Source organism: Dreissena polymorpha, chromosome 2, assembly GCF_020536995.1.
Source record: "Dreissena polymorpha isolate Duluth1 chromosome 2, UMN_Dpol_1.0, whole genome shotgun sequence".
NCBI lineage: Eukaryota > Metazoa > Mollusca > Bivalvia > Myida > Dreissenidae > Dreissena > Dreissena polymorpha.
The window spans coordinates 120,500,789-120,525,439 of NC_068356.1; the positions used below are offsets into that span (position 1 = coordinate 120,500,789).

A 24,651-nucleotide genomic window follows, 5' to 3' on the forward strand; every position below is an offset into this window, starting at 1 on the left:
TTTTTTTGCGGCCACAATTAATTCCATTTTCATTTCCTGCGAATATATCTATTCATACGACACACGAATACCATGTTAGTGTTCATGTGTCGTATGAATAGATATGCAAAACAATAATGAAAACGAGCATTGTGTATCCACAAACATCTACTTTACCACACCACATCTGGCATTGAAATTTCGGCAATTGCCATATGGAACAATGATTTTTAATTGTTAAGCTTTATTTTACGAAATATTGTACGAAATTTTCGTTTATTTTGAATAGCAATGTTACTCTTATTCACGTGCACTTATAGTGTATTTTCTTTCGTTTCAGCGTAGCCGGAAGTCTGACCATCGTGACGTTTGTATTGGGTTTCCAGACTTTCAGCGCTCACAATTCTGTGCGACTTAAAAGGCTGGATAACTTTGGGCCAAGACGCGGCATCATAATCAATGTAACAAACGAGTATTTTGTGGAGCAAACAAACAGTTCCATAAGTACCATAAGCTTCCAAAAAACTGTTCATGTAAACCATATCGCGCCAACCATGCATGTAGGATTCTTAAAGGTTCACAAAGCTGCGAGTACAACAACACAGTCCATATTTCTCAGATTCGGATGGCGTAGGAATCTGAACTTTGTACTACCACCAGAATACAACGCATTTAAATACCCAAACATAATAAGCATCAACGAATCAGTGACGCCGTATAACACTTTAACTCCGCCAGTTGGGCACCATTTTGATATCCTTTGTCATCACGTGCTTTACGGGCGTGATCAGTGGGCGTCAGTGATGCCGAATGATTCTGTCACTATCGGCACTGTCAGAGAACCGTTCAGTCATTTTAAATCAATATTGAATTACTTCCAGCCGGGTGTTATTCAACGATTAGAAATGAAGGACCACGACCCAGTCCGAACATTTTTGAAATCCCCGCAAAAATATGATTCGCCAAAGCCTCAAATGTCGTTCTTGAACAATCGGCTAGCCATAGAATATGGCGTCAATCCTGATATAATAGCCAAAGGAGACAACGCGAGATTTCTTGACTATTTACAAAACGTTTTGAATAAACAGTTTGCAGTTGTAATCCCGGCTGAAAGATTTGACGAGGGTCTTATTCTGATGAAACGAAGATTACATTGGAATTTAAATGACATCATGTATGCCATGAAGAATGTTCGAAAAAAGCCCGCACGGTTTCGGGTATCAGAAGACCTGAAAAGTTTACACAGGGAGTATTCAAAGTTTGATTATATGATATATGACTTCTTTTTTGAAAAATTTAATAGAGAAGTTAATTTGGAAGGTCTAAATTTTCAGAGAGAAGTAGAACATTTCAAGAAAACTAGACAAGCAGTAGAAGAATTTTGCAACAATAAACATAACACATCTAACGAAATGAAAATTCAATCAAGTGAATTCAACGAAGAATTCATCATTACAAAAGATGATTGCACTATTATGCAAAAGGGTGAAATCGCGTTTACGCAGATGATTCGCTTGCGACAATATGGCTCAGCCAATTGGACAGTTGGAAAGCCAAAGCCAATGTAGTTACGTTGAGGGTGATCTGAGACATATCAAAGAGGAAATATTATTGTTTTAGTTTACAGCAACACAATGGCTTCATGTGTTGCTACATAGAATGTAGTTTCACGTTGATAATGTTCATCACGAGTATCTTTATATAATGATATTATATGATGATCCTCTAGTAATGTGCACAAGGCAATATGTGATCACAGCTTGTGGAGACATGAAAAGGATTTATCTCTAAACCATCGCATCCATAAAACAGGCCCATGGATGTAGTACTCCGTTATGTGTCACTAGTTAATATTCGTAAAATTTAGCGACTTGTAATAAAACAATAATGGGCGACTCTAGTCAGGCATTTGATCAGCAGAAGTAGAAAATAAGAAGTATAGACATTAACCGGCTACGGTTGTAGTGAAAATAATTGTGTATGGTTTTTTTGCGTTTGTATGCCCCCATTTTCGAAGGTGCTTCGAATAAAACATCATTTGTTATAAAAATACTCGGGCTATTTTCAAACAATTATTTTAATAGAATGTGAATTATTTCTCTGAAATGCAAAAAAGCAAAAACAGTTGGATTGCCGACAATTCTTCTTTAATCCTTATACACCCAGCTTCTTTTGAAATACGGCGAATAAATGGAAATCAGTAACATTTACCGTCATGCTAGTTATAATACAATGACTTTAATACATATACTATAATATTGGGTCTGTTTAATTTGAAAAGAAACATTAACATTTTTAAGATGATGTCAATGAAAGGTGACATTTGAATACTGCTTTGTTTTTTCTCATTACCGGGAACCCCAAAATAAGTCGATAAGAATTTTCTTTATTTTGGATTGCACAAGACAATAATGTTCACCCTTTAGATGTTAATCCTTAAAGAAGAAAGCTGTGATTCTTACATAGCAAATCACGAAACTCGGCAGTTGCACATACTGTTCATTAAGATTCGATCTCATGACATTTACCCAATTAAGCTCATATTGTGATTCCTATTTTTTGTATTGTATAACACAGACTGGGAAATTCAGCAATTTTAAAGGAACGCTTTACGCAAAACATTTTTTAAAAGTCATCGTTGATATAAGGTTTTCAACATGTCCAGCCCTTAAAGTGGCCTTTTCACAGATTTTTGCATATTTTGAAGTTTGTCATTAAATGCTTTATATTGATAAATGTAAACATTTGATCTTAAAAGCTCCAGTAAAAAATCAATAATAAAATTAAAAAAAGGAAAAAAAAGTGGCCGGTACCAGGGCTCGAACCAGTGACACCCGGAGTCCTGGAGTTAGTCTGAAGTAAAAATGCATTAATCCTCTCTTAAAATGTTCAGCAATACTGTTTCCTCACAAATATCATAACTAAAACGAAAATTTGCGAATCTGAAACAACTTTTTTCAATTTTGTCAATTTACCAAACCGTGAAGTCGCGGTGGTGTAGTGGATGAGGTGTCCGCCTAGCGATCGGGAGTTCGTGGGTTCGAACCCCACTCGGCGTGCGTTCTCATTAAAGGGGCCTTTTCACAGATTTTGGCATTTTATAACTTATTCATTAAGTGCTTTATATTGATAAATGTAAACATTGGATCGTAAAAGCTCCAGTAAAAAATCAAGAATAAAATTAAAAAAAGGAAAAAAACATTGCCCGGAGCAGGTTTCGAACCAGTGACCCCTGGAGTCCTGCCAGAGTCCTGAAGTAAAAACGCTTTAGCCTACTGAGCTATTCCGCCGAGTATACATACTTAACGTATTTTTATACCTTATATAAGAAATCTTCGTAGTTTCACAAAATTTAACGAAAAAAACAGAACTTTCCAAATTATTCAATCGTTTCGCGTTGCAACGCTTTATAATTTTTAGGTTTTAAAATCGTCAAAAGATGCATATAATGGCTATATTAGAGCATGGTAAATGTTCAGTATTACTGTTTCCTCACAAATATCATAACCAAAACGAAAATTTGCGAATCTGAAACAACTTTTTTCAATTTTGTCAATTTACCAAAGCGTGAAAAGATCCCGTTAACTCCTCCATTGACACCTAGTACTGGTTCTTCCCAGGAAACGGACTCGATAATGTCCCTCTGCCTATAATGCTCGAAAGAGCGGTTGGCAGTATACAAAGGTATATAGTGAAAAGATCCTTTTAACACGGACTTTCTCACAGATTCTCGTGTTTTTGTCAAATGTCATTAATAAGTTAACTAACACAACTAATATTTGTAACAGTTTAAATGATAAACACGGACTTTCAACGTTTTTCATTTTACCAAACTGTGAACTAGTTTCTTTAGCCGATAATGTGCCTTCGTGTTTAAAGCGATTTTGTCAAATATTAATGAATTTATATAAAATGTGTAAAAAAAACTTGTTATACATATATTCAATATTAATTAAAATAAAAGTTAAGAAGAACATGTGCCGAAAAATACGAAATAAGCCAGATATTATATTCTGAAATCGAAAATGTCTGTACAGTCGAATTCGCCAACATGTATAGCATGCATGTACGTTGTGAATCTTAATTTAGTTGTGCGGATCATTTTGTTTCCTGCAACGATATATATTCATACGATACACGAACACTAACTCCGATCCTAATAAAAAGACGAGTGCTTCGGTTATTGTAGGAAAATATGTACGAAATATCTTCGTCACAATCTGCTCGGGGCGCTAATTTTTCTTTGCTGCATTTTATGAAATTCGTCTTCAATTTATATTTTCTGATGCCTATTTTGTGTTATTGTAACATATTTTTATCAATATATTACAATTAAATACATATCAAAAATCGTAAAATCTCACTTTAACACCAGTCATATTTCAGAAAACTGAAACGTCGTCATTACACTTTTTATTGACTGTGATGTTTTTTTTGTCGGTTTGTCGTTCGATCGGTCACCGTAACAACGCAAACAAGATAACAAAAATATGTTTTGCTTAATTTGCATGTAACATATTGTTTAGAACGCCTACGTTATCACATTTAACTTTCAATGGCTTTTCTAAAAGTTTTGCTGAAAAAAAAACACACAACAGCTACCACTATAATATTGCGTATCTACATGTTGGTAGTCTGACACAAATTATATCAAATACACATATATTATATTATACATATTCAAACACTTAGTTTGATCAATAGATGTAATTATACATTTAATCAACATTTTATAGACGTCTTAAAAAATAGTATTGGCAAATATTACCAGCTACGAAGATAACCGTATACTATTTTGCTCTAAAACACGTATTGCATTGTTTTCTAATGTTTTTTGTATATCAAATATATTCAAACAATGTTATATTTTCGCTATGGCTACAATTACACGTTCGTTAGTTAATGTTTGTTGTTGGTGATTTTTTTTTAATATTTTCGTGTTTTGTTTTAATGTTTACTTTAAGTACAACACATTATTATTTGCGTTGTTAAATCCAGCTTTATGTCGATTTGCAATATTGTGTTTTTCTTGTTTAACTTTGTTATTTTGTCAGTTTCACAACCAAAACATGCGCCACGTGTCAGCGCATACCTTTTCGCAATGAAATATTTAAACTTAAAAATGGTGAGTGCAAAAAGATATCACACGTTACCGTTTTACACTGAAATATGTACTATTCGTTTAAAAGTTGTGAGAGTAAAAAGACGTGATCATGCTAAATTATTCTTTCTTTTTTTTAATTCAATCTAACAAATACAATGTATATATGTATATGGTCATCAAACAAAGTGATACCGTGTAGCAATAATAATGTTCAAAAACATGTTATACAAAATATGCTAATATATAATTTTTTACCTTGTGGTTTTCTTTTGGTTAAAAAAAGTTAAATATGTATTTATTCTTTGTTTGTTTGTGATAGGTGTTTAAAAAAAGAGAAAACAATAGAATAGTTATGAATAAGGATGGGTTGCATAAAGTGGGTAGAAAGCATACTGGACTTGTTTATGAAAATTAAATGTTTTTTCCATTTTTGTTCAAATGTATGAAGTGTATCATTGTTTAGGGCTATTTCTTTTTCAATATGAATCTTCAGTTTTAAATAATTGATGAAACAGTTCATTGTGGGTATTTGTTTTCTGTTTTTCATGCTGAATATGAAATATTTAATTAATATAATTATGTAATTCACAGCATTAGTGATATCTTGTATTATGAAAGTATTTACTCCTTAACTGATGTCTAAGAGAGATAGTTTAATAATTAATTGTTGTTTCTCTAGAAAGGTTGTCAATTGATTCCATACAGATTGAATGTGCTAAATTATTCTTGTTGTGTTTGTTGTTGTTTTTTTTCAAATCGAAACTTAAGATTTAAAGAGTGCTTAAACGTTTCATTGAAACACAAATAATTTAGCCGTGCTCTGTGAAAAGGGGCTTTAATGCATGTGCGAAAAGTGTCGTCCCAGATTGGCCTGTCCTGTCCACAGAGGTCAGGCTAATCAGGGACGACACTTTCCGCTTTTATTGTATTTGTCGTTTTAAGGAAGTCTCTTCTTAGTAAAAGTCCAGTTTAGGCGGAAAGTGTCTTTACCCACATACATTAAACCCCATTTTCACAGAGCAAGGCCCAACTATATTGCTGCGATTTATGATATTATTATAAACTCTTTACAAACGATGAAAAACATTCATTCTACAACAATCAAAAGTGGCAAGATTTTCGAATTACATCCAGCTTAAACAAAACTAAACATAAGAATTTCTTAAAAGCAAGTCAAATTAATCCATCTTTTCATAATGGGGAATTATCGAACTTTTTGGGGTTTCTTTATGGAAACAAAGTTTGTTCCATTTATGTTGCTACATAATTGTATATTAATTATGCCACCATTTAGATGCCAGTTGTGGACGAATGGACATGATTAAAAAATTGTTTCATGAATACACCATTTAATGGTAAAGGGTATGAATCGTGGGGTGGGGGGTGGGGATGGGAGCATAAATATATCTGAGCTGACTGCGTTTAAGTTAGGTTAGTTGGAATTGATTTTGCCAAATGGCGTCGTTGACATGATTTTACTGAAGGAGTAGCGTGTGTTGTTCACCCGGTTAGCCACCATTTCGTCTCTACGGTGTTTGTGTTTCCCTCAGTTTTTTTTTGTTTTTGTTTCAAGATCGTAGACGTCGGAATAAAAAGGTTATGAAAGGAAAACAATCGATAAATCTGTTAATCACTCATGTGACATTCGATAAATTAGTTAAACGAATATCAATTTCTCTAATAATACACAGTATTTTCGCCTGTGTTCAATAAAATATAACCATAATCAAGATTATTTGATTTTCCCGACGTGTTTTTATCTCTTGTAATTAATTTATTGCCGAAACATATCTGTTTAACACCTCTTTGAGGAACTGACTTTTTTAAGCATGTTTGGGACCTTACTGTCAAAGGGTAAACACAGCTCTATATTACAAGTTTTGATACGAAATAACCGTCGTGAATGAATTCGTCATTGATGAATGTTATGAAGAGCTTTTAGACGTTTAAATGTACACACCTTAAGTATTGATATCAACACAATCGCATTAGCTTTCAATACGAACATGTACCTATTGATTGACTAAAAATATGCTGCTGTTTTATAACTGTTTTTGAGCAAGGAATTGTAGTCATTTACGCCTTAACGATAGAAGTAACGTGTGTGGAAAGAGAACTCCATCATACTTCTGAATACTCTTGATTTGCCATGAATTAAACATTAACGTTAAGCGTGGCATCAAGCTTTATGAAGAGCACTGATTTAGTGTCATATGGAAATAAACGATTTTTTTTAAAGATTTTGCCGATTGTACCCCTTTAGTTCAGAATACCCATTAATTTGGATAATTAATAAGGGTTTAAAATAAAATGTGTAGACAAACGGAAATGTATTAAGCAACAGTTTCTAATTTGTTTACTTTGAATGAGTTGTGCAGTCGGCTAGTCAGTAAACAAGCTTAGTTTTCGTTCAGAAAGAAACGTTCCATTTTTTTGTTGAGTTGCTGATTTGCAAGAAACATGTTACTTCATGTTTCTCAGGAGGCCTGTTGAACAATAACATGAATATATTGGGAAAAAACAGAATTCAACAATGTTGATGTTAGTTATTTGTTCAGCAGATGTGGCAGTATCTCAGCAAAATATCTGTGAAAATTATGAATGCAAGTAGTGTCAGTTTGAATGTCGTGCTGACCCCACGCTTTAGACTCAATTGTTGCCCAAGCTGTTGATGTACATGGTAGCCTCCTACGCACAGCCAACCAGTAGCAGCAAGTCTCACCTGGATCTGCGTTCTATAAACTTCTCGAATCTGCATTGCCTTAAAGTGCGATATACGATTTGTATATGTGTTAAATTGTAATATATTGATAAAAAATATGTTACAATAACACAAAATAGGCAAGAAAAATTATACATTGAAGACGAATTTCAAAAAATGCAGCAAAGAAAAATAAGCGCCCCGAGCCGATTGTGACGAAGATATTTCGTACATATTTTTCCTACAATAACCGAAGCACTCGTCTTTTTATTAGGATCGGAGTTAGTGTTCGTGTGTTTTATGAATAGATATCGTTGCAGGTAATTAAAATGATCCGTAACACTAAAATTAAATTCACATCGTACATGCATGATATACATGCTGGCGAATTCGACTGTACATTTTCGATTTCAGAATTAAATATATGGCTTATTTCGCATTTTCGACACATGTTCTTCTTAACTTTTATTCTAATTTATATTAAAATACATGAATAATAAGTTTTTTTTTACACATTTTATATAAATTCATAAATATTTGAAAAAATCGTGCATACTCGCTTTAAGGATCATAATGATTTGTTGCACAGTTCAAAACATTTAGCTAAAAGATCCCCAGTCTTATTAATGATTGAGCTATGCTCTATCTTATATAGAAACTTGACACATACACTGATCATGTGAACTATCAATCGATTTCACAAAAAGTCTGTGTTATAAATAAGCATGGTATTATAGTGATTTATGAAATTTATACAATTAAGAACAAGAAAAACACGATGAAATTGGGTTTAAACCCTTTTATTTGTTAACATTGCAAAAATATACCTGCGCAATAAGTTTAAATCCGACTTATCAAATATATCTTAATGCGTTAAGTATACAGCGATTGGGATATATAACGAGTCACAATAGAGAATGTACAAATAAGTGCATTAGGAATTTCAATTGATAATTAACGACCATTTCCATTACAATGTCGTGCCACTAAGCGCATAGAAACTCGTGACAACACAACACAAAACTATTATTTCTTTTAAAGCTGACTTACTTCAATGAAGTAGAATGTTTTGACCTGTTAAACTTGAATCGATATTTGAAAAGCTATTTTCGCATACTAAGGTCAACATGTTGACCACTTACAGCATGTGTTCATACTCAAAAGGAACCCACGCTTCAATACAATTTTCGCTCGGTGACAATATGGTACAAAAACTGTGCTTTCGTAAATGTAAATACTTGTCCTTCAAGAGAAATGGGGTAAACACCAAATGACAAACTAACAAGGTTATACAAATGCACAAAAACGTTGCTTGTGTGTAATCAATTAAATGTCGTATTAAAGGGGCCTTTTCACAGATTTTGGCATGTTTTGAAGATTGTCATTAAATGCTTTATATTGATAAATGTAAACATTGGACCTTAAAAGCTCCAGTAAAAAAACAAGAATAAAATTTAAAAAGGAAAAAAAGTAGCCCGCAGCAGGGCTCGAACCCCTGGAGTAAAAACGCATCAGCCCGCTCGGCCATCCTGCCAAGCATGCATAAGTGACGTATTTTATACCTTATATAAGCAATCTTCGTAGTTTCACAAAATTAAACGACAACAACAGAATTCTCTAAATTATTCAATCGTTTCGCCTTGCAACACTTTATAATTTTTAGGTTTTTAAATCGTCAAAAGATGCATATAATGGCTATATTAGACCATGGTAAATGTTCAGCAATACTGTTTCCTCACAAATATCATAACTAAAACGAAAATTTGCGAATCTGAAACAACTTTTTTCAATTTTGTCAATTTACCAAAACGTGATCAGATCCCTTTTAATAGTTCATGAACATGAATGTAAAAATGATAGCAGATGAGTATGTTATTCGAATCGTTTAGGAATAAACGTGTATTGCACAGAACGCATGAACTGATGACAATTCCCGGATTTCACCTCGTATTACATTAACTAAATGGAAATATGACGCGATATAATTATTGAGTACCAATTTGAATCTCTATCAAATGTTCATGTCATTCATCGCAATGACGTGATTAAATGGAAATGTTCAGGTCGTTAAAACATTTTGCACTAAAAAAAAACGACAACGGGCAACATATCAAAATAAACAAAAAAATGTTTGCCTCAACAACGACACAGTAAACAATAGGTTGTTATTTTATTGACGTTAATGTGCACCGCCATTCATAATGCCCTATAAAGGAAATCCACAATACAGGCTTACACTTTCCCCGTCTTGCTTTCGATTCGTTTAAAATCGAATCCGCAACTCCTTACGAACTCGAGATCGGAAATGTGAAAAGGGGTTAACTACATTGCATCTATGACATTGTTTTATTTTATTTTGCTAATCTGTGAACATATTTGCTTTAATTTATGCAACTATGTAATTGTCGTAATTATTATACCCACTTGTGTTGATTATAATACTTGTTCTAGTGAATGGGTGAATCCATGTGTATGTATTCGTTACAATATATGATATTGTAAGTTGCGTTTGACGTCATCTCACTATGTAAGTAATTTTGGTGACTACATTCGATCATTAAAACGACTTGCATCTGTTCGGTGATAAGCATAGTAAACCACTTGATGTGTTGCATGATTTTATAGTCTCTTACTTGGATAAACCTTTTTAGGCTAAGATGCGCACTTGTAAAAGTATGGTAGGAAACTGTAGCTAATCATGGCTGTTTGTTTGCCACATAGTTCCGGGTGTTTGGCGGGTTTGAAGGTCGCCAACGCTCAAACACGAACGTCTTTCTGGCGGTACTCGCGTGACCTACTCGTAAACATGTTTACCTTTCTTGCCGTTATATTATGCATCACAACTAACTGTCCAGTACCGTTTGAAACCTTTGTTTTCAAACATTTCAACTGCCCGACATTTTAAACACACTAGTGATTTCATTGGTCCAACGCGCAGGTGTGTATTTACTCCTGAACATTTCATACTTTAATTGGGTCTGATCGATGACGAGTAGCCACGCGAGTTGCGTTTCGCGTTATTTCTTAAAATTTGACCCAGCATTTAAAAAAAAAATATTACAATATATGTACATTTCCAGAAAGGAAATTCATTTCTGCGTTAAATAAGACCGAGCTCATGGAAATCGCTGCAACATTGATAAAGGTATGGCTGTTCAACGCGATGCACCAAGTTTTCGGGTCATTTTCAGTTGAAAACCTTGTTTTATAAATATTTGATAGTGATTTTTTTCAGAGAAGTTGATTTTTCGTTGTAAGTTGATTACTTTTCATTCAAAATGATGTTTTTACTAATCAATATCATAGCCACGCGGCTGACCCCACACAAGTTAGACATACAGGAAGCCACAGGTGCTGTGTATTGCAGTAAACTTGTGTGGGTAGGTACCTTTTATACAGACTTACGGACAAACAAAGAGACATACAACAAATGTACAAAAACAAGACACACGTGCACATAACAAACCCAAAAAATCATCAGGACGAAAACCCGTTGGCTATTACGCAATGCCAAACAATTAGCCGTTATGCATTTATATTCTGACACAAATGTATATAATTTGTCTTTATAAATTTAGAACAATTTTAATCTAAAATCCGCTCTCATTCATCGAAAAAAGCATGCATTTTCATAAGGTTAACACACCAGATCGATTATAAATGACATCGGCTTCGTTCACAAAGATCTTGCCAATAATTAAAGTGACCTTATGATATTGTTAAACATGGTAAAGTTTTTATGGTAATAAATGCAAATTAAATGTCAAATTAACCAAACGTTAACATGTTTGGAGAATTTAATATAGCAATGGCACAAATTATGTAGTTTTAATTCACCATAATGTAGAAACTATTTGTTTGTCAAGAGCTTAATACTTCGCAGTATAAGTTTTTGCATTTTATCTGACAATTTCTTTGAATTTCCTTAACAACTTTCACATAATTAGTTTGTTGCAGTTTATTCCACACGTTTTTCCTACTTTGTCTATAGAAAACCATTTTCGGGTCGTGGTGGAACACGTGTTCTGATATAAATTATCGTCCTTTAAGTCAAATATAATGTAACCCATGTATATGATGTTGTATATTTTGTGATCTGATGCCAGGTCTTATGTGTTTGGTCTGATAGTATTAACCAATTTATTTTTGTGAAATATAATGTGTGCCGATACATTTCTAGACACTTACCCAGTAATCGTATACTGTGCGGTAGATACCATGGTTTGCCAATTAATATATTGCATATTGAGACCCTTCTTTTTCACACCACAAAATAATAAAATTAATGTGAACAACTTTTTAAAATTAAGTATCGGCTAGGTTGATCCGTCGTAAAAGTGTTGCCATCCTGGGACTAGAAACAAAACTGCCGACAGAGAATAAGAAGTAAGCTGTAGTTCCATATGAGCCGACTATTTCAAAACTTAGCATGCAGAAAAATGTAACAGTGCAAGATTAATATATTATATTTGTATAGCAATTAACAGTGCCCATACAAAACATTTTTTAAAACAAACGCAAATCTAAACTTATACTTGATGCATTTGTGACTTTGTATAAGCATAGTTGATTACTTTAAATGTTTGACTGATATTGTTACTTGGTGTATGTAATGACAGTTTAATTACTATGCTATCTATATTACGCGAACAGAATATGCATTCTTTAAAATAGAAGCCATCTGCGGGGACTACTTGAGAAAACATGCAAAAGACTCTGAGGCTTTATATAATATAATTTTTTTAATATAATTTTTTATTGAAAGTATAAGTTTGAACCGTTAATTACTGAATATTTGTAGTTATTCTTATAATCAATCTATTATTAAATAAGTATTGTAAATATCATATCTACTTTGAAAACAGGAAATATATATTATTCTAACTCACGTGATATATATTTTCTCTTTTCATCAAAGTTCATCATAATAATAATAACGTGTCAATTCATTGAAAGATGTTATTTAATTAAATTGTGCTTAATTAACTTCGAGGTAGTGTCTCTTTCCCTGTTCATTTCAGTAAATCAGACATTCGATATGGTCTACAGTTGAACAATGGAAGACAATGCTATCGTTGTGCTCAGAATTTCTAAAATGTGCAGTCGTGTTCATTTATCACTTGACGTTTCGTGTAGTAAAACAAGACCACATTCATCATTTAAACTCACAATGTATCCGTGTTCTATCTAATATATGTGAACGTGGAAAACCGGATGTGTTAAATATGTAGTATAGATATGCATGGCATTACTTTGAGTAGGTCCAAAGTATACAATCATATTATGTTGAAGACGACTTATCTTGATTTATTCTTTTCTTTGTCATCATTTAAGGATTTTCAATATTTTCAAATATTGCAAATAAATATTTTAAATGCGTATCAAGTATTAAAGCCATTATATGCAAACTTACTACTTTTTTCAAAACAGATAAAACGTTTATGTAAACATTTAGAAGAAGTAGAACCAGGAAATAAAAATAATTGCAAATAATGTTCAGCTATGAACCGAAGACTCCTTTATGAAAACAAGACATACGCATCCCCATTAGCATGTGTAGACTTGTTCAACGACACATAATGACAATTTTGTTTCTGCAACAAAAACGAGTAAACGTGTCGAAATCGACGAAATCATGTTCGTTATAAATCTCATAAAAGAAAACAATATTTTATTTATTATTAATTAATTAATTATTATTTATTTATTTATTTATTTATGTGTTTTTGTTTTATATAAATATTCCTCTTGCATATTACGATGTGTTTTAAGGTAATGAGAATGGAAGGTTGACACTGAAAACACATGTACTATTTTTGCATGACCGATATTTTGAGTATCTGTAGTTATGATAGAGCATTTCAATTATGGGTGCAATTGATCTTTCAGTTGATCATTACTGACCTTGTAAACCACAATGTCGTGACAATAAGCGCATAGAAAAATGTTACAGTTACTCTAACATACTAGTAAGTGGATCTTTTACAGCCACATCCTTCACTGTAGCGGAGTGTTTCCAGATGACCAGTTAATCGTCAATTGCTGGTTGAAAAGCTCTGTGGACGTATTAAGTAAGCAATTCGAGCACTTCACGCCATGTGTTTGCATTTAAAAGGAACTCACGGCGCAATAAATCTACTGCTTGATGACACAAGTGTCGAAAAGGACCTTAATGCAAATATATTTATGTGCACTTGATAGTGAAACGACAGGTGAAGAGAATTGAAGGAGTAACACAATTAAAAGTTCATATCCAAGTGTTGGTGTCTTTGTCACTCTCTTTCCCATGTTCGTACTTAGAATTTACCCGCCATGTGTTCTGTTTCATAGCTTATCATCTGAGCATTTAATTTTAAAAGATTTACATATAAGGGTGATAAAATATGCTCCATAAAATTAAAACCCGTTTAGAGTGTTAAGAGTGCACTAAGCAAATGTTATAACGCAAAAGCACAGCAATTTTATATATCAACTATTGATTGGACTATTTTCGTGTGTATATGTTTTTTTCAATAAGATTGGTATGAATATAAATTCAAGATTATTTAAATAGAACAGTTTTCATTTCAAGTTGGCTTTTTGTAAAAAATAGAATACAACATTTTTCATTTAGTAGTTGTCAATAAAGAAATACTACATAGCTCCTCGGTACACTCTAAGCAAAATCTGTGGACTATACCTAAATCTCTTAGCGTTGGTTGTACCTACTGATAGGGTTTCCTAAAGTCGTGAAGATCTGTAATATCTTTCACTGAACCAAGTGAAAAAAATACGCTTTAGTTAACGGAATTGCGTATAATTACATATTTAAGTGACAAAAAAATAACCAGTAAACTTTTACATGTTCCAATCCCTCATCAGCATACTGTGTGAAGGTAATAATAATGAACGCATTAATAGTTGATACGAGTTAAATGACCTGAGGTCTTTTTAATTATTGAAGTTTTATAAGCTTTAAATTCTTGCACAGCTGTCAAAATGTTATAGAAGGGAGGTGATCCCTGAGAAAATCGGGCTTCATGGATGTGCGTTAAATATGGTCGCAGACTAGAATGTTGATGTCCGCTAAGGCTAATCGGGTACGGCACTTTCCGCTTTTATGGACTTTTTCGTCTCTTACCAAAAAAAATTCTAGTTTCCGCGAAAAGTGTCTTCCCTGATTAGCCTGTGAGGACTGCGTTTGTTTATTTCAGTGACTCCCTCGTGGGTTTGAACTCTAGAGGCAACTGCAACAAGTTCTGAGACATATTCCGGTCAACACATATACATCACTACACGCGGAAACACCTCAAAACCACAGGCGATATTTACTTGTTTATTTTCGTTCGAGCCGCCGTAAACCTACCAATCCGATCACGCTTAACGTAAAAATTATATGAATCTACAAAGATTATTCAAAGTACTAGTACTAAACAACATTGGCCCTAAGGGGGCCGATAATTATCTTCGGACGTCTAGAAAGGCAGTGCGGCTACAGCTTTACGATGTCGAGGGCTCTATTAAAGCAGCACTTGTCTGAGATTCTGAAATAACATAAGTTTATTTAAAATTTAATTCACAACATAAGTCAAACGCGTAGCAGATGTTTCAGATTATAACCCATATATGTTTGCCTCTTAATCAAACTACATGTACCAGCCCCGGAGCAAAACGGCTTGGCAGATTTAACAGCGCCTTGGGAAATAGTCCATCTTTAATTGAACGGTCTGGTGATACTGTTTTATGAATTTCGCTAGGGTATTTTTTTGTCCCCCAGTCTAAACTGGGGACATATTGTTTTTGTCTTGTCTGTTTGTTGGTTTGTTTGTTGGTTTGTTTGCGTCAAACTTTAACATTTGCCATAACTTTTGCAATATTGAAGATAGCAACTTCATATTAAGCATGCATGTGTATCTCATGGAGCTGCACATTTTGAGCGTGAAAGGTCAAGGTCATCTTTCAAGGTCAAAGGTTAAATATATGGTGGGGACATAGTGTTTCACAAACACATCTTGTTTCACTTATTATACCGGTATCATTAGCTATTACACAGATCAGTAAATGTAGAACGAATCGAATAAATATAATTATACTTTTTATTAAAAGCGCATCAGCCGGCGATTGGTGTATTTTTGTCGACATGGAGATCAGTTTAAAATGTAAGCTATTATTTAAAGTTATACATGTATGTTTATATCAAAATATAGGGAAAATTGCAAAAAATGTATATATATATATATATATATTTTTATATATATATATATATATATATATATATATATATATATATATATATATATATATATATATATATTTTATTTATTTTTTTTTTATTTTTTTATTTATATATATTCACGTTTTCCAATGCGCAGTTGAAATACGAATCTTAATAAGAGCTTTTAATAAGAGCATGCATTAAGAAACAAAGCGATGGTTAGTGGGTAATTCGTTCGGACCCAGCTATGACCGCATGTTTTCTTGTGTGCTTGCGTGCATGCTATTTTGCTTCCTTGCTTGTTTGTAGGCAATTTTCAACAGTTTTTTTGTGTGTCGTATCACGGCAGTCAGTTAATATACTCAACATTTCCTGTGTAATCAGGTTTAACATATAGAATACAAGGTCGGTGCCGAATAAAGCGAAGTTTATTTTGCGAGGCTTAGAAAATCTGAACCACGAGCCTTGGCGAGTGGTTCAGATTTTCGGGCCGAGCGAAATAAACTTCGCTTTATTCGGCACCGACCTAGTATTCGATTTATCCCATCAATTGTCTTAGTCGTAAATTATTTCTTAAAAATAGAATAGGATAATAGAACTTCACGGAAAACCCCAATGTTATTTTAAGCAAACATTGTTCTATCATTTTATTCGTGCCGAGCCTAATATATTACAAAAAGATCAGTAACTAACCTGTTTTTCTGTTTATCATACAGTCGATTGGTGTATAGCGGATTTTAGTGAGTAACGGATAGGTTAAACGTTTTTTGCAAAATACTTTTATTTATGTTAAGATTTATAGTTTTCTATGATTTGAATACAAAAAACCTATCATTGTTAAGTCGATTCATGTTTTTGTTGACGTGTGTCAATGTTTACAACTGTTTCTTTTTTCGAAAGCAAAACAAAGTCACGTTATGTACGCACCGGTTTTGTGACGACAGGAAAAGTGCAGACGAACGGTTTCTTGAATTTTGCAGATTTTGTTTGGTAAACATAATGTTCATTGATGTAATATTTTAGTATTATGTGTCCTTTACAAAAGTAAGAATGCTCAGAAACCAAATTGATGCGTACCATATAAAATAAGCATGAAAGCTGCAACTCGGGTTTCAGTGAATAACGGACATGTGGTGACCCATATTCAGGAACGTGGGGACTGTCTCAAAATAAATATAAACTTAATTGAAGTTGCCCAATACACATGTGGTTAGCGTGTGGCTATGATATTAATTAGTGCAAACATCATTTTTAATGAAAAATAATCAAATTATAACGAAAAATAGATTTCTCTGAAAACATATTTTTCACTATCAAATCTATATATTATATAACAAGATGTTCAACTCAAAATGACCCGAATCTAGGGTGCATCGCTTTGAACAGCCATTACTTCATCAATTTTGCAGCGATTTCCATGAACTTGGTCTTATTAAACGCAGAAATGAATTTCAAGAAATAACACGATACACGTGTAATCCGATAAAGACCAAAGCGATCCGGTAATGGCTGAATCAGTGTACCATGAAATTTGCGCAGTAAACAAATAATATTTTTTCGGAAATTTAAAACCGCTGGCATGTTTCAATAGGAAAGACATGTGTCTATCAAGGTTTAATGGTTTAATTACTGAATGCATGGTGTTTACGTTGAAATGAGACTCGAAGTCCTTATAGCTATCCGTTATACACCAATTGACTGTACCTCTACGTCCCCGATTTTAAAGAAATAAAAACACTTAACAACTGCAGCTTTAGCGGTAAAGAAAATGGCTTTTGTCGTTTGACGTGTTAATAATGACGCCATGAGTACGCGCACTTAATATAAGTAAATAATTTTTTTTTGCTTTTTGTGTTGCCTTTTGTCTTTAAAATATATTACATCTTGGTATAAAATTGTTTGTTTTGTTGAATCTGATTCGATTTGACTAAAAATGATTACTTTATAGTTGATTCCGAGTAATATGACCATCCTCCGCCGCGCGTGACAGCTATATTTCAGCATTGCCGAAATAAAGGAAAATATATTTCACTGTGGTTTATTTCGACAACGCACATCTGATGATGGGATAAAGTACTATACTGCACATTATTATGCCAGTAACCGACAGTTTTTAAACATTAGAACGATATTGCAAGTCAGGAAACAGATCCGATCAATATTGACATCATTAAAACCATCAACGATAGAATGGTTAAACACCTTGAAAATAAAATAATAAAGGCCATAGTGTCGACAATATTGTAAACGAACATCAAAAGTAGTCTTACCAAGAAATGAAATATATATGTTATTAACTTTTCAATTAAAGATTTGATACGCTCATTATTCTAAAACGTTGATCAAATAGCGTGATAAATACCATATTCAAAGGGAAAGATGACACGTTACGACCATAACACTCGGTCCAATCACTATTCTAAACTGTCTCGGAAAAGTATTCACAAGAATTTGAATCGAAAGTATAACAAGGTATGTATTAAATAAAAACATCTTTAATAGCAACATTAAAGCGGACTTTATGAAAGCTTGACGCACATATGGCACTTTGTACATTCTTCGTGATAGTGATTCAGTATCTAGAAAAAAAACTAATCTGTGTTATTATCGACCTCACACAGGTATGATATACAGTTCTGCGCTCAGTCATTGGCAGAAAGTTTTCAATTACAGTAGTAATGGTACCAATAAAGGTCAGACGTTAATAATTCACGTGTATAAAAAGTATCAAATCGTGCGTCACTGTCACACTGAACATTTATTGCCGCTCTTATTTTCACCTTAATGGGGCTACTAAGGTACTTTATTTTTGCAAAAAGGGAAGTAATTTATACATTATATAAGCAATCCTCGTAGTTTCACAAAATATAACGACACCAACAGAACTCCCCAAATTATTCAATCGTTTCGCGTTGCAACGGTTTATAATTTTCAGGTTTTTAAATCGTCAAAAGATGCATATAATGGATATTTTAGAGCATGGCAAATGTTCAGTATTACTGTTTCCACATACATAGCGTCACCACAGTCACTCGGCATTAGTTCCTACCCGCCCCCAGCTGATTACCCCTCCAAAAACCCTCAAAAATATCCATTTGTTATACAAAATATCAAAACAACAAAAGCACAATTATTAGATTTTTTTACTATATATACTTATGTATTTTATGTATTTACCTCTAGGTGTGATCTTAATCTTTAAAGTATTAGCATGCGACACTGTGGTTTTGATTTGTGGTAAGTTATTTTTGAATTGCTTCATGAATGAAAACTTTACCGTCCGGACAAGCCTTTTTAAGATCGTCTTGGACATATGACCTTTTAAGTGTGACATTGACCTTTTAAAAGCCATCACTATTGCAGTTATGCGATTTTATGACCAAAGTGACCTTGACCAATATGTTTGATATTCACGTCTGTTGTAGGGAGACGGGTGTTACAGGCAAAACCTCGTCTTATGATTGTTTAAATTTGATCCAAATTATTTTCAAAAAAAAATTGGCAAAGATATGTCTGAGACAGGAATTGATAAGCTGTTTATGGCAATTTTTTTATATTTGACATGTTAAATAGTGTGACCTTGACCTTTTCAATAGGGAGAGGGTTTGTACACGACGATTAACGATGGTTGACATTTGACAAATTTTCGGATGCACGTCCGGAGAGATACACAGACGTACGCTGCGACATTTATATGCCGCCTTCTGAGAGTGGTGGCATAGAAACTGAGATAAATGGTGGCTTGATAATAATTTTAGTACTACTAGTATATAATGATGCATTTCCCATGAATGTCTTCTACAAGCAAAGCCGATAGATGGAACCATACGAGGCTTAAGTTAATGCAAAAATAAGCAGTGCGTGCCATTATTGCTTCATTACAAAGCGTTAACATGAATAATGCGATTAACTATAAGCACATTCATGTGTACAACTGTTAGTCTATGTTAAGGCTGTGTCAGTGCAGATATAAATTGGTTTCATGTCTCCACAAGCTGTGTTCGCATGTCGCTGTGTGCACATTTCTCAGGATCGCCATATAACAAGGAGCAATAAAGATACACATGATGTACATGATTAAAGTTAAACAACAGGCTGTTTAGCTTCACGCAATGTGCTTTGTTACAGCAACCTGAAAATATCCACTCTCTAAAATACCGCATAGTACTACTGGTTATGCTTTCCGTTTCACATTTTCCAAATCCACGGAGCCATATTGTCGCAAGCGAATCATCTGTGTAAACGCGATTTCACCCTTAAGCATAATTGTGCAATCATCTTTGGTAATAGTGAACTCTTCATTAAATTCACTAGAGGGGATTTTCAATTGTTTAATTGATTTACCTTTACCGTGGCAAAATAATTGTACTGCGTGTCTTGTTTTCTTGAAATATTCTACTTCTCTCGGGAAATTTAGACCTTCCATGTAAACTTCTCTATTAAATTTTTCAACAAAGAAGTGATATATCATATAATCAAACTTAAAATATTCTCTGTGCAAACTGTTCAAGTCTTCCATTACCGGAAACCGGTCGGGTCTAGTAACATTTCGTACATTTTTCTGAACATACATAATGTCATTTAAACTCCAGCGTAATCTTCGTTTCATCAAAATAATGCCCTCGTCAAATCGTTCAGCCGGAATCACAACTGCAAACTGTTTATCTAAAACATTATATAAATAGTCTTTAAATCTCGCATTGTTTCGTTTTGCTATTATATCAGGATCGACGCCATATTCGATGGCAAGCCGATTATTCAATAACGACCTTTGAGGCTTTTTGGAATCATATTTTTTCGGGGATTCCAGAAATGTTCGTACTGGGTTATCGTCCTTAGCCTCTAAAATTTTAATAATAACAGGCTGGAAGTAATTCAATATAGATTTAAAATGACTAAATGGTTCTCTTACAGTGCCGACAACGACAAAGTCCTTCGGCATAACGGAAGCCCACTGATCACGTCCGTACAACACGTGATGACAAAGGATATCAAAATGTTGTCCAGCTGGCGGAGGTAGAGTGTTATACGGAGTAACTGACTCGTTGAGGCTTATTATGTTCGGGTATTTGAATGCGTTCCGTTGTGGTGGTAGTACAAAGTTCAGATTCCTACGCCATCCAAATCGAAGAAATATTGCCTGTGAGGTGGTACTCGCAGCTTTGTGAACCTTTAAGAATCCTATATGTCTGACTGGCCCGGAATTGTTGGAATGAACTAATTTTCGAGAAACATTGGTACTGTTAGGTTGCTGCACAAACAGCTTGTCTGTGTCTTTAATGTAGGTTCCGGGGCTTCGCTTTAAGTCACCATAGTATTTAGGTCGCATATACTTGTAGCCTATGAAGGTCTGTAAGCTCAATACAAACATCGCGATGGTCAAACTTCCGGCCAACCTGAAACGATAGAAAAGTACTATGAGTTCAGTTTTTATCCATGAATACATTTACACAATTAGACAGTTTCTTACTGTTTCCATTTTCATCCCATCAATACATTTGAGAATAGTGAGTCTATTATCAACGGGAGACAATATCAAATTCCTCGATGTGTATGTTTCTTATTTACTAAATAATCTGAACAGAAAGATACTCCGCCTTGGCATTGATTGTATGTGCACACATATTATGTGTTTTTAATGTAACTACATACCATCATTATTTGACACGTTTATAGTGATTAAGCATTTCGAAAAAAAATACAATAATAAAATTAACATACGATTTAAATCATCCGTGACAATAGCAATGTAAGCAAAAAAATCATATAGAGATAGTATAACGATTAAATACAGGAATTAAAAGGTTCTCAAAAAAAACTGAGGCAATATATAAGTCAACAACATGGGATTTAGAAAAAAATGTTTTTAAACTGATATTATGACTCTAACATATATCACAAGGATCGAATGTTATGTTTGCGTCATTGTTACATGAATATTTGAACGCAATATTTTGAGGATTGGCGCTACCGCATTGAATCTAATATGATAAATAATGAACTCAGTAGTGTTTTCTCCCATCTGTTAACGGAATGAAATGTGAAGGTTAAAATAATACCGAAATATATTATTCAAAATGTGCCCAAAACAGGCATACAATTCAAACTGATTAAATCAGGTAATTGAATTTTCACATATATTAAATATATGAAAAATAATAAGGACAATTTAAACTTATTTGCATACCTTTACTGAGTATTTAAAATTTTAATACATTTGTTTGCTCAATAATGTATAGAAATCACATAATTATCACGAATTAAGTAATTCTATAATTCTTATGAAAACATTCAGTAACTACTGATCAAATTTATTTTTTGTTGCAAAATTAAAAAAAAATATGTCCAATAATAAAATGTATTCAATACTCCCATTTAATTCTTACCATATTAGGAACTTAGTATAACGCCTTAAAGTTAATTGCATGTTCACAAGATGACACCTATCTAATAATTATTCCGATCGATTCACACAATTATGTATATTTGCTGACAATTAATTACAGCACACACCAGTCAAATTAAAAACACACAGTCACACAATAGTTTCCCAAGAATCCCTGTCGTTGTAATTACAGTTATTTACATGTCGGTATATTTCCAGCCTAGACAACAGTTCTTTTCGATCCAAAAGTCGATATCATACCAATTAAAACGTATCACGAAACACGATGAAGTAGCGTTTCTTGCGATATTATGAACAAAATCAACTATGCCATACAAAGTCACTTATTATTAATTGTATAAGTCCATATAAGCTATTATTATGTTAATTAACGCAAATATTCCTGTTACTTCAATAAGAATAGATGTAATGCTATTATATATTGATTTGCACGTCACATAAGTTTTGGATTAGTCGACACATTTGCGACTACAACGTATTTGCAGCATCGTTTGTTGTTGTGCTTGTAGGACCATGATGGCAACTGTTTTACTATTAATTATAAAATTCACGCACAAGCCATTTTCCCAAAAATAAATCCGTTTATATAACCAGCCAAAAAAGGATTTTACATCGATTTCCTTCTTTGCTGGTTCGGCTCAAAAGTGTTTAAACATGCAGAAAAATGTATTTAATGCACCATTTCAAAATGTCAAATAAAGTAGTGAGAAGTTTGTGATGATCACATCCAAATATGATTATATTTTTTGCTAGTTGTTTTTATTTTATTTTTTTAAACTACACTAATCCCACCAAATACAGGAATAATGAAACTCCAGAAAGATTATCTAGAGAGAAATTAGGATATTGAGCAACTAACACTGTTCGGCATACTTGATTCGCTTCGCAAACCATATAAATGAATTTCTAAATATACATAAGTAGTGTTTATGGACTTAAAATCGCACAAGTGGGATCACATTTATTAGCGAAAAAATCAAATATTTTAGTCGCGACAAACATTATGTATACCGGCAATAAGAACTGCTGTGAAACTGTCGTCGAAACATTATATTCAATTCCATTCTATATTTAATAAAAGAACGGAACAACATGCATTATCATAGTAAGTGGCGGTAACAGTGTAACAAGAAGTAATAATTACTTCCATGACGTTATGTTTAAGAAATCTGCATGTTTATGTTACACTATTCCGACATCGTAGTTTCAGGCGATAAAAGGTTAGGCACTATAATTGCATCATACATTGAGGCCATTCAAACGTGATTCTATGTTTGACGACCATATATATATATGTTTTATCTTATAGCAAGACGGCAAACGACTAAATATATGTTTCTTTTACTTCTGGGAACGTTCTGCAAAACAGTATTTCAAATATGTTTATTACTAGATCTTCTCTGGTATTTACAAGTCCACATGCATTCAAAGCGGTTTTGAATTCGTTATTTTGCTAATGAAACTTGTGTGATGCTTTTCGTACAATTCTCCGAAATCCTACCGACCCGATGACGCTTAACCTGAAAAAAAATCGATTTGATCTATGACAAAATATTTTTCTTCTAAAAAGTAAGACATTAACCGTGACATTCGTGGAACGCCGTACCGACCCAGATGTCATGCATCTGGGGACAACTACTGGTAGACGGACGGTTCGACTGCCGCAGATGTTTGATGTCGAATGCTATTTATTAACAACTTTAAACAGCAATCGAATGGGACTCTGAAAATATAAGTAATACTTTAAAATAACAAAAAAATATGTAAACATATATTATCGACGACACATCGAAGAAATATTATGTGAATGGTATTTAAACGTACACGCAACCATCATTTGAAGCCTGGCAAGATGTTTAGCAAATGTTGCTGAGTACAATACACATTATATGTGTCATACCTTATGAAACTTGATGGTCAGGAAAATGTCAGGCTGGTGATGGTCAACATATGTTACCAAGTTATAAATAATTGCACTTTGCATTGTAGTTACGGCAATAAGATAGACACACGCTCTAAATGTTGCCTTAGACTTCAGGGAAACCGATCAGAATTGTAGCAAAAGGACAATGTCATAACAGGCCAAAAATATCCCAGCGTTTTAAATTGAAATATATATATATATATATATATATATATATATATATATATATATATATATATATATATATATATATATATATATATATATATATATATATATATGAATCAATTGGTTAAACTGTACAGTTTTGATAAACAATTCTTTAAAGAAAAAATAATGTCTT

At 33.3% G+C, this 24,651-nt stretch overlaps 2 protein-coding genes across 2 annotated transcripts; one reads left to right on the plus strand and one right to left on the minus strand.

Annotated features, from left to right (window-relative positions):
• The first annotated feature begins 326 nt into the window (after positions 1–326).
• On the plus strand, positions 327–1,908 carry LOC127868765 (galactose-3-O-sulfotransferase 3-like). Its single transcript, XM_052410816.1, has one exon. It carries the CDS (start codon positions 534–536, stop codon positions 1,545–1,547), a length of 1,014 nt encoding a protein of 337 aa, XP_052266776.1. The 5' UTR covers positions 327–533; the 3' UTR covers positions 1,548–1,908.
• Positions 1,909–19,474: 17,566 nt separating this feature from the next.
• Positions 19,475–21,374, minus strand: LOC127868764 (galactosylceramide sulfotransferase-like). The gene has a single exon (XM_052410815.1). It carries the CDS (start codon positions 21,347–21,349, stop codon positions 20,153–20,155), a length of 1,197 nt encoding a protein of 398 aa, XP_052266775.1. The 5' UTR covers positions 21,350–21,374; the 3' UTR covers positions 19,475–20,152.
• Between the last annotated feature and the right edge of the window lie 3,277 nt (positions 21,375–24,651).

What these genes read in the sequence shown, in the direction of transcription:
- LOC127868765 (XM_052410816.1), top strand. Translation starts at nt 534, where the DNA reads ATGCATGTAGGATTCTTAAAGGTTCACAAAGCTGCGAGTACAACAACA.
- LOC127868764 (XM_052410815.1), bottom strand. Translation starts at nt 21,349, where the DNA reads ATGTTTGTATTGAGCTTACAGACCTTCATAGGCTACAAGTATATGCGA.